This window comes from Erythrolamprus reginae, chromosome 1 (assembly GCF_031021105.1).
Source record: "Erythrolamprus reginae isolate rEryReg1 chromosome 1, rEryReg1.hap1, whole genome shotgun sequence".
NCBI lineage: Eukaryota > Metazoa > Chordata > Lepidosauria > Squamata > Dipsadidae > Erythrolamprus > Erythrolamprus reginae.
The window spans coordinates 66,173,065-66,193,320 of record NC_091950.1 but is presented as its reverse complement, the minus strand read 5'-3'; the positions used below and the strand labels follow the sequence as shown (position 1 = coordinate 66,193,320).

The 20,256-nt window shown below is 38.7% G+C and overlaps 2 protein-coding genes across 2 annotated transcripts in view; one reads left to right on the top strand and one right to left on the bottom strand.

Annotated features, from left to right (window-relative positions):
* The window catches only part of SLIRP (SRA stem-loop interacting RNA binding protein), a 7,040-nt gene extending 4,146 nt beyond the window's left edge, over nt 1–2,894 (top strand). Inside the window, exons 3-4 of the mRNA XM_070754018.1 lie at nt 1,904–2,008; nt 2,766–2,894. Of these exons, the coding sequence (XP_070610119.1) occupies nt 1,904–2,008; nt 2,766–2,801 (141 nt within the window). The 3' untranslated portion in view covers nt 2,802–2,894. The remainder of the gene's footprint in view (nt 1–1,903; nt 2,009–2,765) is intronic.
* Nucleotides 2,034–20,256, bottom strand: SNW1 (SNW domain containing 1). Its single transcript, XM_070754001.1, has 14 exons — nt 20,174–20,256; nt 18,834–18,987; nt 17,117–17,278; nt 12,380–12,475; nt 12,057–12,163; nt 10,533–10,637; nt 10,384–10,453; nt 9,430–9,495; nt 6,578–6,694; nt 6,275–6,416; nt 5,560–5,656; nt 5,056–5,173; nt 3,533–3,699; nt 2,034–3,451 (listed from the first exon to the last, which is right to left on the bottom strand). Exons 1-14 carry the CDS (start codon nt 20,185–20,187, stop codon nt 3,256–3,258), a joined length of 1,611 nt encoding a protein of 536 aa, XP_070610102.1. The 5' UTR covers nt 20,188–20,256; the 3' UTR covers nt 2,034–3,255.

Sequence of the window (20,256 nt, the reverse complement as noted above, 5' to 3'; positions counted from 1 at the left end):
ATAATACCAAACCTGTAGTTTCTGTTAGGTTTTATTTTTTAGCCATTGTAAGGATTATGAGGACTATAGTTTAATATACTTGTGAGTGCCAAATTGATGAGGCTGATGCAAGTAGATACGGTATCAAAATTCTGTGAGCCTTGGCAACAGAAATGTCTTTGGACAATGCTGGCTACCTCAGCTCAGTACCACCCCCCTAGAGCAGTGATGGCAAACCTTTTTTCCTTGGATGCTGAAAGAGCATGGCCGTGCGCTATCTTGCATGCGTGAGTGCCCACACCCATAATTCAATGCCCTGGAAAGGGCGAAAACAGCTCCCCCCTCCCCCGGAGGCCCTCTGGAGGCCAGAAACAGCCTGTTTCCCAACTTCTGGTGGGCCCAGTAGGCTCGTGTTTTGCCCTCCCCAGGGTCCAAAGGCTTCCCTGGAGCCAGGGAGGGTAAAAACACTCTCTCCCATCTCCTCAGAGGTTCTCTGGAAGCCAAAAACACCCAGAGCCTCTGTGTGAGCCAATAATCAGCTGGCCGGCACACCCATGCATGTTGGAACTGAGCTAGGGCAACAGCTCACATGCCAACAGGTATGGCTCCACATGCCACCTGCGCCATAGGTTCGCCATCACAGCCCTAGAGTCAGACACAACTGGACAGGGACATTTACTTTTATCTTTTTAGTTCAGCGTACTTGTAGGGCAGCAAATTGATGAGGCTAAATTATTAATTTCCCTATTGTCCTAGTAAATATTTATTATCTGCGAAGAACAAAATTATTTTTTTATAAAAACAGGAAGCTTTGTGTAGCAATAGTGGTTATCCTTTGTCGTGGATGATTTCAGTTCTATCTTTTTAGGTTATAAACATGAATGTAAGGTATGAGGTCCAGGACAAACATCATATAAAAGTTTCCTTCTCCTATTAAGTATTTGGAATAATTCAAAGGTAACTTTTCATCTTGCCAGCCAATAACAACTGCTCGCTGTCAAGAATACTGTCTTAATGGGCTTATTTCTTATTTTTACTGGAAATGCTTTCTATTGTTATTGTAATTAAGGTGTTCTGGAATTAGAAATGCCTAAAAATATTTTATACAGAATCTTATGTTTCAGCGTACAAAATAAAACATTCATTCATTCATGATATACGTAAGACATTTTTGCTTTAGGTTTTAGAACTACTTGGCATACCAGTACTTTTTGTAGTACTATTCCTACATATAACCAATGCATATGAAATTGAGCACTGTTGTTCACCACTGCTTTAAAAGAAAATAGACTGCTTGGTCTGTCTTTCTTAGCTGATTAGACACATTTTTTGTCATCCTTAAATAATTTGACTTCTACTGATTTACTAGGATGAGTGCACATTTGTTATAAACTCCCCCAAAATTAATAGGACTTTGTATGTAATTTCAGGTATTTTTGCTACAAATTATGTTTAATGTTTAACATTGAAAAGAAAGTAACAACTATGCTATTACTATAAGCTATCTACAATCTCTGGAAATGGAGCAGCACATACACCAGCATATATAAATTTGAGAAAACAAATACATCTTATTGCCTAACTAATATTTTTAAATCCTTTTATTATTAACATAGTGTGATCATACACACAACTATTTAAAAGTATGCAGAATTGAATTGAAGGTTGCTCTCAGAAAATGTATCCAATAAATACAAGAAAAATAAAATACCAACACCATTCTTTCTAAAACTATTATTCCATAAGACAGTTTCTATCAAATTAGTTCTGCATATTGGAAAATGGTTTCTAATTTACCAAACAGAAAATAATTTGTGTTCAGCAGTTTGAATACAAACTAAGCAGTAACTAACCATGAATAGTTTCCAAATGTAAAAGGGAATTTATTCTGATATATGACTAATATATTCTCTTTAATTTTCAGAATCTAGAAACGGGGTTCCATAAAGGTTTTGGCTGGATTGGATTTGCCACAGAAGAAAGTCGCAATAATGCTTTGTTGAAAGATCATTTTTTTGAAGGCTCACCGGTAATTTCAGTTCTTTTAAGATATATTGAGTGCATCTGTTTATTTCAAGGAAAGCTTCATTATTCTGTTATTTATACACATTTTTAAAAACCCAATTTGTACAATTAAGTAACAGTTAAAAGCAGGCTAGGCAAAGCATTTTGTGCATGGGCTGTACATGCTCAAATCAAAATGTACATTCTGAGATGGGAGTCAGCAAGGAAAAGGAAAACCCATCAATGATACAAAGCCAACAGCAAAGAGAAAGAAGATATTGGAACAATTGGTAGAAAGAAGTGGCATGCTGGCTGGAATATACACATTGTTATGCTTGAATTCATGTAAAGTTGTGGCAGCAATCAAAGGAGAGGAAGAGGCTGGTGTTTCAATGATCAGGAAAGAGCACATAAGTGTAATAAAACAAAAAGAGGGACAAAATGTTGTGGCCTTCCTTGTCCTGCAAAACAATCCAAAATTTGTCTTCGCTAAAACCTACAACAAAAATGCTCCAAACATTCAGCTAAGCTATCCAGAATAGGTTTTACAAATTTAGCTGCTGTGTTTCTTCTGCACATGGGAGAAGCTAAATGTTCTTTATCATGTGCCTCTCTAATTAAAAGCACACTACAATAGGGGTAGCTTAAGTTCAAAGTGTATCGATGTTCAAAAGGTGATAATGCAGACTTTATTGTTTAACAATGGAAATGTTTAAATATTTATTTTGGTTAAAAAATTGAAAATGGATTTTAAATTGAGTTGTTTTTGTCTTATCTTCCAGCTTGAAGTTAAACGTCAAGAAAGAACAGCCAGATGAAATACTTGCTAATACCAACTAAAAGGAAGCAGCCTTTATTTAATTGCTATGTAAAGAAATTAAAATAAACCAGTATGTATATATTCATCTTAATTGAGTGCAACTGCTCCTTTCAGGTTAAATGGAACTGGATAGTTACATCAAAGCAAATCAATTAGTACTCTTCTCTTTTTTCAAGAACAATACATAGCAGAAATAGAGAAAATTATATACAAGAGAATATACCTGGAATAACATTTTTAAAGTAAATAATACATCACTCCTCTGTTGAAACAAAGAATGAACATACTTAGAAACCAAAATACAGAACTATGTTATTCAGCAGTCTGCTTTTTCTTTTCTCCTCTATTCCATAGGGAAACATGGCCTTTGAACACCTATGGTACATTATTTTCAGCACAGAGCTAGTTAAAGCTCTGAATTCAGTCCCAGCAGCCAGAGAGAAATCAGTTTTTTACTCTTTCCTTCTCTTTTTGCCTTCATGATCGTGTTCTTTAGGGCGGTTGCTATCAGGTCTTTTAGAGCCCCCGTGCTGTTTTGCCTCTTCCAAGAATTTGTCTAGACCAAAAGGATCTTCCTCAAATTGAACTGGTCCTTCTCTTCCTCTTTGTCTACGGTCTGAGCCAGAAAATTCCTTATCAGGAACAAACCTGCAAGAGGCAAGAAAGCAGAAAAATGTAATATATTTCTTGTAAAAAATCAATCACTGAGGTTCACATTAATTTCCCTACCTGTTAGTAGTTTTTATTCTTGTTTCCAAATCATCACCATACATGTCCTTATCCACATTTTTACTTGGTCTGTATATATTTTGGGCCATGTCTTTACCACTTCTCCAGGGCTGATCATAGACATTATAAATTTCATCTTCCCCTCCTGCAAAGCCACTGTCCATGCCCTGTCAAGTAAAGGAGTAATTCAGAGTTAGGATAACTAAACAAATTCCAGAAGTGAGCTATCTCAAAAATCAACAATTATATTGACCTACCGACTGGATAAACTTCTGTAATTAAAAGGCAAACTGGGAGAATTATGAAATCTTTAGAACTACACTTACGGCAAGCCTTTTTTCAGTTACAATTACTTTTGCCTCTTAAAGTGGCTGTGGAAAAAAAGGCAGAACGTGCAAACAATGTAAGACAGAGATCTTCAAACTTGGCAACTTTAAGACTTGTGGATTTCAACTCCCATGATTCTCCAGAATTCTGGGAGTTGAAGTCCCCAAATCTTAAAATTGCCAGGTTTAAGGATCTCTGATGTAAGATGAAGGGAAGAAGCTTAATTTCAGCTCCACTTTCGTTTCATTTCTGAACTTCCTGTTGGGCCAGGCTATAGGAGAGCGTCGGGGCTGTACATATATGCATGGGACAACACAGGTTATGCGCTTGCTTGGAGAGAGGGCTTTGCAATATAGGTGTGGTGCGTGCACGCTATTGCATATATGCACATCCTTTTGGCAACCGAGCCAAAAAAGGTTCGCCATCACTGCCATACTGTCTGTGGCTCCCATGCTGTGGCTCATCAGCATTCCACGGGATATGGGAGTGATTATGTGATCTGGATTCCCAGAAGGTACAAGATGTATTCCGGAGGAACAACAGACAACTCTGGATAGTTTGAAAGATAAAGGGTGAAGACTGCTCCTTCCTGATAGTTCCAGGATATATATGTTATTGAGGGGGAGAGGGCAGTAGCATACTTTACTTTGACAAGATTCTGTCCTTAGGTGAGGAACAATAAAGAAATCTGTTTCAAAGAACCACCTTCCTTTCTTGGTTTCTAAAGCCTGATAGGTTAGGCAAAGAAAAGCTGAAGGTGTAAAATGGACTAATTTTGTCTCTTTTCAAGTGGTCACACAATTTCCTTCTTAGTGGCCACTTCACTTAGTGGTGGGGTTACCCATTCCAGTTAGTTACGCAGGCACTACCTGTATTCCCTTTTAACCATGTTGTAGAGTGGGGCCTTCCCAAGGCATAGTGTGTGCTTCCATGCAAACCTTTTACATTCCAATTTTGATCATAAATTGAGGACCACCTTTCAAAGTATAATTATCAACACTGTAAATGTTCACTTGTATATTCATGCTATCTAATTCTGCATATACCAACCAGGATTTAAGCACAGGCTCAACAGCAACCTTAAGAATTAAATATAACATACTCAGTATACTAGTAGCTCTTTTAAAAATGTTCATATTCTTTATCAGATAGAGAAGTTGAAATATTGTGTTCTATGTACTCATGGAATTCCTTACCTTATTTTGGTTGAACAGTCTCTGGTCATACTGAATTTCGTTGGATGTCCGAGGATTAGGAACGCCCAATGCAATGACTTCACTAATATCTCTGTTCTCATTTCTCTGTAGTTTCGATCTGAATTTAACAATATTGAATTGCTTGGTTACATAATGTCAATTATTAGCACTTAGTCACTTATTGACAGTTATTAACACTCAGCCTCGCTTATTTTCCTATAATGTCAGATGCTTACAAATGTCTTCCTTTTGCGATAATGTAATAAAGTAATAATTCAATGCTACACCAACTCTTGGTTTTTCTGTATCATTTACTTACCACAAGCAAGTCTCAACATTTCTGAAAAGATTGCTGCACTACATAAAGGATCATTCTGGCAAAGAAGCACAATCTGAGAGAACAGTTATGAAGCAACTGTTGGTTTTTATATTTATATATTGCAACTATTTTTTTATTGTAATATAAGGAAAGGTGTCAGCTATATATTAGTTGAACAATTTTACCTTTTGTCAGGGGCTGCTCTGGAAAGATTCCGGTCATGCTGCCTTTCTTTTCGCCTGTCATGCCTGATTTCATCACGCTCCCTAACTTCTCCATCCTCTATAGATAAATTTGAGATACAAGGTGATCCAAAATTAATTGAAAAGTCAAATATTTCTTCCCCAATGATGTTCAGTGTGACTGAAATCCATTAATAGTGAGGCAATAAAAAATAACCACTGAAGGTTAATATTTGGGAATAAACATAGCTAAATTATGGAATGTACCTCTATTTTATGGATGGGCAACTTTTGGGGGCAAAGGGACACACTTAATATTTTTTGGGAAACTGATGTTTAGCAAAGCATATGGGACCTAGAATTATTTTGGGAATTAAAAACATACTTGCTTTTAGGGCTTTCATTACAGCTTTAATTTCCCACTTCAAAAGGGAAGGAAATTTAGCAACTGTGAGTAGAGGGGGAATGTGAAGGAGGCAAATAGAATTGGTTGCATTTGGCTCTGGGACTATACATTCTCTAATTCATTTTTACATGAACATACATGCAATCAGGTGACAGTCCTGTACATGAAAAGCAGCAGGTAGAGACTAATGGGATAAAGCAGACCATTCCTGCTGATTCATTGCAATCTTCTCAACAAAATGAACTTTTCAGCAACTTGTTTAAGAAAAAAATATTTGAAATATTACAAAATGAAGCAGTTGACAAGTGGTACCTTTCTCCATATGAGTTTTGATTCCAGCTCTTCGTTCCCTGGCCTTCTGGGCCATTTCCCGAAGTTTCTCCTCATGTTTCTCTTTTTCCTTCTGTGCCATTTTGCGTTCTACCTGGGCTCGCATTTCTACAGCCTCACGAGCCTGTACGAAATTCAGAATTTAAGCAGTTATGATAGCAATGTTACTTTACACCTTGTAGTAAAAAAATGCAGATACACCCCAGAATTTGGGCAGAATATTGCACAGCTATCTGATCATGGAGACAGGTGGCATATAAATTTGATAAATAAATAAACAATGACCTTTCTATCAGCAATGTAAAGAGCTTCTGCCAATTTAGCAAAGTTTTCATTAATGTGTACAGTCTGCAATCCTCTACCATCTGCAGCCAGGCGTTTGTCTAACGGGATAGTGTAACCCTGCAATAAAGAGAGAAAAGGCATTTAATGACCATAAAAAGTATCTACTACAAAAGTAGATCCATAATTTTAATTGTAGTAGGATATGGCAGGAAAATTAGTCTTCATGCTGCTTAATAAATACTTATTTTGAACTTTTATTATGAAGACACTTAAAATACTTTCGCTATTGTGCTATATACCGTATTTTTCGCTCTATAAGACGCACCTGCTGATAAGACGCACCTAGATTTTAGAGGAGGAAAATAGAAAAAAAATATTTTGAGCCAAAAAGGGGAGAGGAAGAGAGGAAGGAGTGAAAGAAGGGAGTGAGGGAGGGAAGAAGGGAGGAAGGAAAAGGAAAGCAAGAAATGGAGGGAGGAAAGGTAGGAAGGAAGGAAAGAAAGAAAGAAAGGGGGAAGGGACAGGAACAGAGGAAGGAAGCAAGGAAACTTATGAAAGGGGAGAGTAAGAGAGGAAGGACTGAAGGGAGGGAGGGAAGAAGGTAGGAAGGAGAAAGAAAAGAAGAAATAGAGGAAGGGAAGGTAAAAGAGAGAAAGAAAAAGAGCAAGAAAGAAAGAAAGAAAGAGAGAAAGAAAGAAAATGAAAGAGAAATAAAAATAGAGAGGGGGAATGAAAGAAATGGAATGAGGGAAGGAAGGAGAGAAAGAAAGCAAGAGAAAGAAAAAAGAATGAAAGAGCAAGAGAGCAAGAGAGAAAAAGAAAGAAGGAAAGAAAGAAAGGCAACTTCAAAGAAAGGCTCACTGAGCATCTCTCACTCTCTCTCTCTTTCTATCCCTCTTTCTTTCTTTCTCTTCCTTTCTCTCTCTCCTCTTTCTTTATCTCCTCTCTCTCCCTCCCTCTCTCTTTCTCTCCCCCTCTCTCCCCCTTTCCCTCTCTCTTTCTCTCTCTCTTGCTATCTCTCCCCCCTCTCCCCCCTCTCCCACTCTCTTTCTCCCTCTCCCTCTCTTTCTCTCTCTCCCCCTCTCTCTTTCTCTCTCTCTCCCCCTCTTTCTCTCTCTTCTTCTCACTTTCTCTCTCTTGTTTCCTTTCTGTCTGGGCAGATGGCTGCCTTCTGCCTTGGGGCGCGATTCGCCCCCTCTCCTCCGCCGCCGCCGCCTTCTGCCTTGGGGCGCGATCCGCCCCCTCTCCTCCTCCGCCGCTTCCTGCCTTGGGCGAGCAATCCCGGAGTCCGGGACTGTGTGGCTTTGCGCCATGAAGAGGAAACGGCTCCGGCAGCAGGGAAAAGTCGGCCGTTTTCTCTTCATGGCGTAAAGCCACCCTGTCCCAGACTCCCGGATTGCTCACCCAAGGCAGGGGGCGGCGGAGGAGGAGAGGGGGCGAATCGCGCCCCAAGGCAGAAGGCGGCGGCGGAGGAGGAGAGGGGGCGAATCGCGCCCCAAGGCAGAAGGCAGCGACGTTGGAGAGGGGGCAGATTGCGCCCCAAGGCAGGAGGAGGCAGCGGAGGAGAGGAGGCAGATCGCGCCCCAACGCAGGAGGTGGCAGAGGAGGCGGATCGGGCGGGCAATAGGGCAGCGTGGAGAAGCCAGGGGCGCATTTGGCCGGAGGCACCGTGGGGAGGCAGGGGCGGCCGCGGCTCCCTTTACTCCTATTGCCACACCTCCCCGCCCCTGCCCACCTCCCCGCGGGCTGGCAGGGGGATGGGGAGCACGCGCCCGTGGAAAAGGGCGCTCGGGTGTATTTGGGGGTGCACGCCTGCTCACGGGCGTAGCTTACGGGGAACGGTGGGCCAGGCAGCAGCTAGCCAGCCAGCCGGCGGGATGGCGCTTCCGAATTCGCAGCCTCCCCCCCCTCCCTGCCTGCATCTTCGCTCCATAAGACGAGGCTGATTTTTCATCCTACTTTGGGAGGAAAAAAACTGCGTCTTATGGAGCGAAAAATACGGTAATGTTTTATTACACTAAAGAGCCTCCATTTGTGGAACTACTTTCAGTGATATTAGCAAGTGACATTGTATCCCTGCCTTGTTATTCTAATATGAGACTAACGGAAAAACAAAATACTTTTAAAAAAGTACAGTGGTACTTCTACTTAAGAACTTAATTCATTTTGTGACCAGGTTCTTAAGTAGAAAAGTTTGTAAGTAGAAGCAATTTTTCCCATAGGAATCAATGTAAAAGCAAATAATGCATGCAAACCCATTAGGAAAGAAATAAAAGCTCAGAATTTGGGTGGGAGGAGGAGGAGGAAGAAGAAGAAGAGGATAGTCACTGCCAAAGGAAGAAAGTGAAGTGAGGGGAATCAAAAAAATCCCAAACTTTAAGGCTTAAAAAAAAAAGAGGGACTCTGAGGTGGCGAGGAGGAGCATGTACCTCCCATACTCCCGGCACAAGGCTGCCTTCCATACAATGCGCCAGAGAGAGAAACCCAGGCAGGCGAGAGGGGGAACGCCATCGAAAGGCTCCTCTGGCAGCCCAGAAAAGTCCAAGATGGCTGGGATTAAAAAGGGAATGGTAGAAAACTGGCCGCGCCTTCGTGACACTCTCAAATTTCCTGGGAAATTTTTACGGGCTCGGATTCTTAAGTAGAAAATAGTTCTTAAGAAGAGGCAATTTTTTTTTGAACACCCAGTTCTTATCTAGAAAAGTTCTTAAGCAGAGGTATTCTTAAGTAGAAGTACCACTGTAACTTATTTATTCAGTTCTAAATATTTCAAAATAATCCAAATTGTTCATTTTTCAATGAGATTCTTAAGATGCTATCTTTACGCTATGTGATTGTAACCAATTAATTACCTTTGCATTTTTCCAATTTGAAATACAAGGTGGAATTTTCCATTCTTGCTGCTCCTTTACAGTCATCTACATAGAAAAAAGAAAGTTTTTTAAAATTATTAACAATGGAAAGGGAATTTCTCGATACTGTAGCAGAATAATAAATATCAAATGCCAAGTTACAACAAAATAGTTTTGAAGATCTTCTGGGAAAGTGAATAAAATAACTTTTCAATAATTTGAAGTACAAAGATACTTCAAATTATTTTAAAAGCAATCACATTCTTTCTTAGAAGCACCAAGGTCTAAATAGGAATCAGTTTAGGTCAGCTTTGAGTTGTAAACTGAGAATTTCCATGCATCCTTACTTCTGATAGTTTTCCCTAATACTGATCTTTTTGAAAATAATTTCAGCAAGTATCAGCTCAAAGAATATGCTTTTTGCAGAGTGCTTACTGTGCCATCTAAGCAGTTGATAGGATATACAGCATTCACCATGCTGAAATATTTACAGAACTATTTACTTTTTCTGCTGATTATCCAACTCTCTCTCACTCACTCACACACCCCGCAAGAATAATCATGCATGAGATCCCACAATAAGCAACTTCCTTCCCACCAGAGTGGATAGGGTGGCATGTTCCAAGTCGTTTCTTTTAAGCCTTGCCTTCTGATGACTCTTGGAAGGGAGTCTTTCCTACTGCAGGCCCTGCCCTATGGAACATCCTCCCTCTGAAATCCAGGAGGTATCCTCTCTTTTAACCTTGAATGGAAACCTGGTTTAAGATTTTGCTTTTTACCCAAGCAATGGGAGAGAGTGAAGTTAGTGTGACAGAAAGTGTGGGTTGCATTAGGGAACTGTGGATGAGTACTAGAATGATTTATAATTATCCAGATTTGTGGGACATTCACAAAAAACCCCAATAATATAAACATGAATAAAACGGAGGAAGAAACCAGCTGTAAAAGCATTACCTTTCTACTGGGAGAATGCATTACTGGAGCAGGGGGAGATGGCGGCCCACGAGGAATTTTCTTATTAATCCTAATATGTGAAAATCAGAGCATCATTAGGACTTATCAAACACTCTTATTTCTGAATAAGGAATATTTCTGAAACCTACTTGAATCTTGGAGGCTCCATGGGATCCTTTTGCATTTCCACCATTCTAATAACTCTCTGTTTTGCACCAGAATTGAATGCCACTCCCTGCTGTGATGGTGTGTATCTGACAAAGTGAGAAAAAGGTACAAACTTTCATTACGATTACCCATAATTTTGTTACGAGGTGGGTGACAAATACATGTAACATATAAATAAAATAAACTTTCCAGCACTGCTGTACTTTTAGGTTGTACACATGTATACATCCTGGACATAAATTGTTTCAGCTTCCACCCGCAAAACAATGTTACAGGGCACTGCACACCAGAACAAGGGGAGTTTTTTCTCAAATGCCAACCAACATTGTGCTAAACAACTAATCCCCACAATACTGTTGAAATATTTACTAATAATTGTATTACTGTATTACTATTATTCTTCTCACCCTTCCTATTACCTAACTCCTCCCACTTATGACTATAACCATATTGCTTGTATCTTTATGATTCATATTGTTTTATTTGTTTCCTAGTATGATTTGATTGCTTATTAGTATCCTATATCACTAACTGTTTTGTATCCAACAATTCTTGATGTTCAAATTATTAGACTTATTTTTTAAAGAGTTCTTTATTATTGTTCTAGAAAACTTAACAAAACGAAGCTTTTTAAAATAAATGCTCTATCTGAAGAGGCCCAGTGCTATTGTATCTCCGTTTAAATAGCAGAGCATAATGTATACTTCGAGAAAGCCACATAGATTTTAACAGCATCTGTACAAGTATAATCTGAAATGTAAAAATCTGAGTCCTATTTTAGTATTAAGATAAGGCAGCTGAGCTAAACCTTGACTTAAGTCATGTTTAGAGTAGATCTATTTAAATAAATGGGAGGAGTTAGCGTGACTACATTTAAGAAAACCTGGCATTAATATACTGCCATGATGTACATTTCTCCAATTCTTTGCTATTTCTATGAGTCAGGCACACATGCACAGAAATACACAGCAAACTGTATGTCATCTGTGCTGTTTGCCCGGAGGCAGAGGCAAATCCCCCCCTCCAAAACTAAGGTGCATGTTATACCCCGAAACACTGAGAGCAGTGTGTGTCCAATCACATTCAGCCAATAAAGAACTCAATTCAATTCAATTCTTATTGGCTGCTGATCTTACCGCAGGTAAGCTGTGTCACACAGAGGACAAAGCTTGATACTCCACATTCTATCCCATTTTATTGAGTATATACCTAATAAAATTTCCAGTGAAATGTCCCATTGCTTCATAGATATTATTGTGCTTATTTACTTTTTATGGACCATGAGACTTATATATTCCAAGAAGAAATTCATTACCAGGAATGAACACAAAAATGAACAACACAATTCTATAGCCAAGTATGCTCTATTATGATGTATCAGAATTCATTAAACAGCATTTTTAAAAAAAATTCCTGTAACTGCTCCTGTCTCTATGTAATCATGTGAAGAAGGTGCATATTATAGATATATACAAAAAGTAAACAATAAAAAAAAAATTCTATACCGAATATACTGAGCTGGAGCTAGTTTATCAGCTGCTCGGACTGGCATTGCTGCTGCGATTTTTTGAGAGACAGACTTTTCCAGTGCAACTCGTGTCTTTTCTGTAAGCTGGAAATATACATGTATATAATATATTAAACGCTTGGACAAAAAACATAAAAAACTTTTTGAAAAAAAACACACCACTTGGACAAAATGTGCATTCCTCCCTCAGCTAAGAAAGAGAGAGGACCACTGCCCCTTAAGAGTTGGACCCAACTGGACAGGAGAAATCTTTACCTTTCTTAAACCATCAGTTACATACATCATCATCACTAGCTATACCTCTTTGACAGCTTCCTCATCTGGTCTTTGAAGTTCAGGGTCATCCACATTCATAACTTCTTTGGGAACAAGGTCTGTGTATTTGCTGTAAATGACCTGAAACATGAAAAAGATCACTAAACAACAGTGAAGATTTTTTTAAAAAAATAAAGGTTCTGCAGCTTTTTAGAAAACTGGATTATTTTTCTAGTATTGAACAAGCTCCATAATATCTAACACGATCAGAATATGTTTAAAGTATCTCTTAGCTTTAGATACAAGAAACATACATAAGAGTTTCCTGAATTCTAGTATTTGGTAATCAAACATCTAGAAATCTTTTCCATTTGGAAGCATGTTTATCTTGCTTATCTACATTTTATGATGCAGAAATGCAGCAATTTGCCTAAAGGAAACAGCAGGGACTTGTTCTGGCAGTCTCTAAAAATCAGACACAATGCAATGAGAGAAAAAGGTAAACTAAATCACTTCCCAAGCTTTCATGATTGTAATAAGATGGCATATTCTTGTATTCGACCAGTATGTTTCTATATGGTCTAGATCAGGGGTGTCAAACTCAATTTCACTGAGGGCCACATCAGGGTTGTTTTGACCTCAGGGGGCTAGAGATGCATGTGGAAGATAGGCATGTCAAGGGTGGCTGTGGCCGACATGATGTCCGTTTTCATCTGTCGCGGTTGAAAACTGAGCTCAGGAGGGCCACATGCAATCCTAAACTCTGTTTTCGCTAGCAGAGGAACTGCGGGCTGGTCCTTCGCTATTTCCAGGTTGGCCCCAAGGGCCAGATCTACGCACCCACAGGCCGGATCTGACCTGCGGGCCCTTGAGTTTAACACCCATGGTCTACATCAATTTGGCATATGCAGCCTGCTGGCTGTGTCTTGTGCAGTCTTGTGGAGCCAATTAAAGTTTTTTTGAAAAACTACCAATCCACTACTTCCATTGGGAAGTAGTGCCACTACCATATAGATTTTTCCAGCCACTTTAATTATAAAAGATGCAACGCCCCCAAGCCTCACGTATATTGTTAACTCCATTGATGCCACTATGCTTCCTCATCTGCGGACCAGTTATTTCCCAGAGTTATTTTAAAAGTTTCAATCTGGACCTTTCCCCTCTCTGAGTTGTTCAAACCTTCTACATTTTTTTCTGTTTAAACAAGTTTTATTTTATCATTATTGTAAACTTTTTACATCATCACATTTTTATTTTTGTTTGTATGTTTTTTAAAAAAATAAAATGTTATTTTGCTTAAAGACATTAGATTTTTTTATGTATCAATTTGCACTCATGTTACCTTTATATCACTTACTTATGATTATGCTTACTTGTGCTTACTTATGTCTGCAAGCTACCAGCAAGCTTTAAGAGCATCAAAAACTCAGTTCAACTCTGAGCTATAAATATTCTCTTCTATTGGACCTATCACAACTACAATTCGCTTTTTCCAAATAGGTATATATCGCTCATTAGAGATTGTTCTAAATCTTCATTCATTTGTCTGCAATAAAATAGACTTGTAGTCCTAATAATAATTTAGCATAGAAGACATTTACAAATTTCTCATCCAAGAATTTCCAAGATTAACAATCCCTGAAACGAGCACCCATAGAATCACATTTCACAAAGCTAAATGAAGGAGCAATTATTGCTTTATTGTAATTGCCCATTAAACTCACAAGAATCTCAATGCATAGAGAACTAAACCTACTTCCAAGACCAAAATAAATAATCAGTCCTAAGAAATAAAATGCAAAGATGTTATTTGAACATTAAAACAAGGAAATTTTAAATCAGTGATGGTTCATCTTTCTGGACTGAGTGCCCAAAGCACATGCATGCATGCGGCCCCAAAATGCAATGTGGGAGAGGCCCTGGCATTGCTCCTCCCACTCCCACATGCACAGCACAGACCTGAAGACCAGCTGGCCAGAGGGAGGAGTGTGCGCATGTGCGGCAAAGCTGAACTGGAGCGATGGCTCACGTGCCCAAAGAGGGAGTTGTGTGCCACCTTTGTCACACTTGCCATAGGTTCACCATCAGAGTTATAAACAGAATAACTAAGAGAAGACCGTTCTTTAAGATGATATCAATAAATGGACTTTAGTGTGATAAACTTTGGAAATGAATACAGTGATACCTTGTCTTACAAACCTAATTGGTTCCGGGACGAGGTTCTTAAGGTGAAAAGTTTGTAAGATGAAACAATGTTTCCCATAGGAATCAATGGAAAAATGATTAATGCGTGCAAGCTCAAAATTGATCCCTTTTGCCAGCCAAAGCGCCCGTTTTTGCACTGCTGGGATTCCCCTAAGGTTCCCCTCCATAGGAAACCCCATCTCCTGACTTCTGTGTTTTTGCGATGCTGCAGGGAAATACCAGCAGGGGAATACCAGCATCGCAAAAACGAGCGCTTCGCTGGCAACGGAAGTCCAGAGGTGGGGTTTCCCAGCGAAGGGAGCATCAGTGAAATCGCAACATCGCAAAAACACCGAAGTCCTCGAAACCCCACCTCCAGACCTCTGTGTTTTTGCGATGCTGCGATTTCACTGAGGCTCCCCTCTTTGGGAAACCCCACCTCCGGACTTCTGTTGCCAGCGAGGCACCTGTTTTTTGCGCTGCTGGGATTCCCTGCAGCATCGCAAAAACACGGAAGTCCGGAAGTCCAGAAGTGGTGTTTCCCATGGAGGGGAGCCTCAGGGGAATCCCAACAGCACAAAAACAGGTGCTTCACTGACAACGGAAGTCTGGAGGTGGGGCATCCCAGTGGTGGCGGTGGGTTTGTAAGGTGAAAATAGTTTGTAAGAAGAGGCAAAAAAATCTTAAACCCCGGGTTTGTATCTCGAAAAGTTTGTATAATGAGGCGTTTATAAGATGAGGTATCACTGTAATCAGTTTAGCCAGTGGCCTACCTACCTGTGAAAAAATGCTTCAAAACACCTAAATAGATTCCATGTGCTATGACAACACTATAATCTTGTACTGTACTTTAGAATAAGCTATAGTTCAGTAATAGTCCTTGGCTTATGACCATTGGGACCACTGCCAGACTGTGGCAGCTGAGGCTTCCAGGGGCAGCTACTGCTTCCTTCCTAATCTCTTTGCATTTGTGCCGCCTCACAACACACAACACAGCCAAGTTGTGTGCAACCTCCTAAGGCCTCCATCAACCTGGATGCATCCTCATGTTCTTTGCTTAACAGCCTGTGATTCTTGCATAGCAATAAAAGCTGGGAGTGCCAGGTACTAAGTGATGTGGGCATGTGACATCTTACAATTGCTTCTCTTAGCAACTGAAATTCCAGTCCCAATTGGAGTTTTAAGTCGAGGACTACTTATGCCTGTAGCTTGTGGTACGATATTGTTTTCTTAGTACTGGCAAAACAGTTTGCACCATTGAGGGAATAACAAAGAATAGCAGTATTTATATGCAGAAGGTTAAATAGAAGATAGTATTTATATGCAGAAGGTTAAATAGAAGATAATCACAAAACTTCTAGGTAATATAATCTGTTTCACATATCACAAATGCAACTGTAAACTACTGTACGTCACCCTGATTTATCAAAGCTTCCCATCCTGTTTTATGTTAATGATCAAACCGTACTAAAATCATAAATATTAAAGAGCTTGCAATATCATTTAGCTGGGAATTTTAAAAAATCATCCCTAGCAACACTGAATTATCTGCAAACACAAAATGATACTTTTTCTTTATGGAAGAAACTAATAAGCCTACCTAAGATATTGCTGAATTAGCCCTTGACACTGCAATATTTCTTCTGCTTTAAAATCTACATTAAAATGCTATATCATTTCGACTTAAAACACAGCTATTTCTCTTGTTGCTATCATTGTATGATGATTTAGACAGGGAAAGTGCTGACAGGAAAGTATTTCTAAATTGATTATTTAGAATGATTATTTATATTTCAAATTTTATAATCACCCATCTCAATATATGATTCTAAATTATCCACAATTTAAAAAGCACAAAAATACCAAAAATATAATAATTCAAAAACAATATAAAAACTACATAAAACAACAAGTTGAGAAGTCAACATTCATTAATAACAATCAACACAGCAATCACAGACTCTAACAATTGTGGCCAGAAATCTCTTCTACCCAGAGTCCTAAGGAAATAGGCAGACTAATAAAACAATATAGGCAATAGATATTAATCATAATCAGGTATAGAAATAGAAATATGACCCTTGACCATTCTGTATATGGACAAATATATTGCTACTTGCTTGCATAAATAAATGTACTACTTTATTCTATTTGTAGCTGATAATCACAAAATTCAAAAGTTCAGGAATTTGGGAAAATATTATTCAAAATATAATTTCATTTTGCTAAATATACAGCAGTGCCAGACACGTCAAAAGAAAGGTAGAATGTCTAAAAATTTAATATAGTTGCTTTTTTAATTGGTGTACTTCAAACATATATTAATTTGTTTCACAATAGTTTTCTGTATTGTTTAAAAATATTATATTAGGATATATTTCATTATTCATTTTTTCATGATTTCATTTCTAGGAAAAAATAAATAAAAACATCTTCAGAGGATGAAAGAGAAAAATCTGAATTTCTTTCCAAATGTTTCAATACCTTAAAAAAACCTTTCCATGTTTTCTTCTGACAAACTTCTCCATTATTCATAAAAAACATTTTAGTAAACTGAAGCAATTATACTTTAAATATAATATTTGAGAGTACTATTACCTTGTCTTTGGATTGTCCTTGCCGAGCTATAGCATCGTATTTTATTTTTCCTTCGGCATCCACCTGTACAGCTAACGCATTGGATGTTTTCTTTTTTCTGCCCATATCCAGAGGATATTGGGCAACATGGATTTCTGGGAAAGCACCTCCATCTCCAAAATCCTACACAGAAATAAAAACAAATGTGAATACCGTAGATTGTGGAGAAGAACAGAAAATAGAGTAATTAAGAATTGAAGGTTTAGTTTTTAAAATAATAGAAATTAAAATCACATGTTTTGGAACAGTCAATACTTTTTTTTTGCTTTCTGTGCATTATTGTCACCCAACGTAAAATGTTTCTAAAAGTTGTTGTTTCAAAACTGATTTTCTATTGGTATATAGAAAACGTTTTCCTCCAAAATCCATGTGTTTCACTTGAAATTGTGTAGCTGTTGTATAGACAATTACATCTTGCTGTAACACACTTATTGAACATGCATAACGATGAGCTTAGCCAGAAATATAAATATCATACATGCAAGTATTATAGCATATATTTGATAGCATTTCCCCTCCCCTCAGAATGGTTCCAAACCGAGGAAAATACTACCTTAGAATTTGATGTTTGCTATTTTTGTTCTGGAGAAGCGAAAACATTAGTGAACACCAGCTTTCTGAAAGGTTCAGAATCCTGTTGCTTCCTACTAGTTTTCACCAGATTTGAGGTCCATTTCTCCCTTCTTGCATGGAGGGGAGAGAAAGCCCTTTGGGCACTGGAAGATCTTAAATCTGGTGAAAATGCTAGCAAACAGCAAAGTTCTTGTGGTTGTTTTCCCCATTAGGGTAAGAAGACGATTAAGGACTCCTAGGCATGGTTAGAGGCCCGCACCTTTTCTCTGCCCCACCATGTCTGGGAGGCCTAGGTTCACTTCCCAGTGATCTACAATGACAGCAACTGGAAGAACTGAGTTGCAGCTACTAAGCAAAGTAGTCACAAGGCTTCTCATTTAATGATCATTTTGTTCAATAACAGATTCTGGGCATAACTGTGGTTGTAAATGAAAAACTACCTGTTCTTTATTACTCAGGTGATCAAACATATATCCCTAGGTAGCTTTAGAAGATTTGACCAGATTATAGTTTCTTTTGAGATCTAGATGAAAGATAGTTCAATTTTGAATGGTTATTACTGGACTCAGCAACAATGGGCATTAATTTGGTACTCTTTATCTGTGTTATTGCTTATTGTGCTTTTATGATTCACAATAAAAAACATAAAAACTTAGTAAAATGTTTTAGATTGCAAGAAGTTTAACAACTAAAATTGGGCATAAAGCACATAGACAGCAAATTTAAGGATTCGGAACTTGGAACATCTAAGCTGACTTTAGGAGAAAAAAGCATTTAAAATAAAATCTACATATTACATTTAGAAGTCCAGACTTATCTTTCAAGAGTAAAATCATTCTTAGTAACGATAGCACCTAGACATATATACTGCTTCACAGCCCTCTCTAAGCAGTTTACGGAGTCAGCATATTGCCCCCAACAACCTGGGTCCTCATTTTACTCACCTCAGAAGGATGGAAGGCTAAGGCAACTTAAGTCTGGTGAGATTTGAACTGCCAAATTCCAGGCAGCTGGCAGGCAGCAGAATAGAGTACAGTACTGAACTCTACTCACTGCACCACCGTGGCTCATAATAGGAACTAAATGAATGCAAACTATTATTTACCTCTGACATTCGTGGTATCCATCCTTTCCGATAACCATAAGGAGGAGGTTCCCTTCGTGATGACACCAACGCAGTCTGTCTCACTCTTTGAGATCTTGCTCTCTCCTCTAATTCCAGTTGGTCCTGAGACAACTGGGTTGGCGCTGGTAAAAAACTAGGCAAACAGAAGAAGAATGTAACATCGCTCTTTTTCGTTATAACATGGGACTTTTATTCCAATAAAATATTTTTTAAAACGATTATTTCTTTTATTATGAAATTTATTCCCCTGGACTGCTCCTTTATGCATGGTTTGTATGAGAGGTATGATTGCTTTTTATACTAAGGGTTTTAAATGGTTTTTAATCATTGAATTTGTACTGTTTATTGTTGTGAGCAGCTCTGAGTCTCCGGAGAGGGGCGGCATACAAATCTAATAAATAATAATAACAACAACAACAACAACATCCAAAATGCTCAATATCATTCAAATACTTGGGCAACTGCATCCATGGAGGAAAGATTCATTTTCTCTTGAGTCATCTTCAGTTCTGAACTGTTTTGTTTTTAAGAGTGTTTCAAGAACTCTGAAGCTGCAAGTTCCATTTCAGTTATTCCAAGTAGCAACTACTTCCAAGATTTAGAGCATTACAGATTGAGCCTTAAAATGAGTGCTTTAGACACCACTGACAAATTAAAACTGAAGACATAAAGTTAACATGAAAAAATACTTTGCTTGCGGCTAGCTGGAGTAAAATGGCCTATTATATATCCCCAGCAGCGGCTTCCAATCCCACCTGGAATTAACGATTTGCGCATAGGCAAACCCTAACGACCAACAATCTCCTCCTAATACGATTCTTGTCTGGTGAAAACAATTTTAGATCTCAACTTTACATTTTTCGGTACACTGTGATTCATTAATATTAATTAGGCGGGGGGGGGGATAAAAAAAGGATGACCACCAAGCTCCTCCTTTTTCTGGATAGTCGGCCAAGCTTTACACCGTACGGTCAAACATTTATTTATTTGTGAACCGAAGCTCTCATTTCTGAAAGGTTTTTACTATTCTTATTAAGGGCACTGTGTGAGGGGGATGGGGGTGGAGGAAGAGACCGGCGGAAATAGCCAGTGAAATAAGCGCTAAAGAAAAATGCTCGGATCCCCCCGCCAGACGTTCTTAACGCAATCTTCCCGTTAATCCATCCACTTGGCCGCAGACCACGATATGCATATATCTAAGTTTACAGCATATTCTTTATTAAAAAAACAACCACCACCACCACGAAATCCGGGAAACAAGTGAACAATCTGTCCTTATATCGTAATATAAAGTCCCGCTTCTTCCCTCCCCTACCCACCTGGTCAGCGCCATTTTGTTGCTGTCCTCGGCCTTCTACGAATCCTGTGTTGCTGATGCTGAATGACACCTCCCCCTCCCCAT

What these genes read in the sequence shown, in the direction of transcription:
- SNW1 (XM_070754001.1), bottom strand. An exon ending in ATGGAGCCTCCAAGATTCAA is followed by an intron (nt 10,454 to 10,532) that starts GTAGGTTTCAGA and finishes TTCACATATTAG; the next exon opens with GATTAATAAGAAAATTCCTC. An exon ending in CAAATTGGAAAAATGCAAAG is followed by an intron (nt 6,695 to 9,429) that starts GTAATTAATTGG and finishes TCTTTATTGCAG; the next exon opens with GGTTACACTATCCCGTTAGA.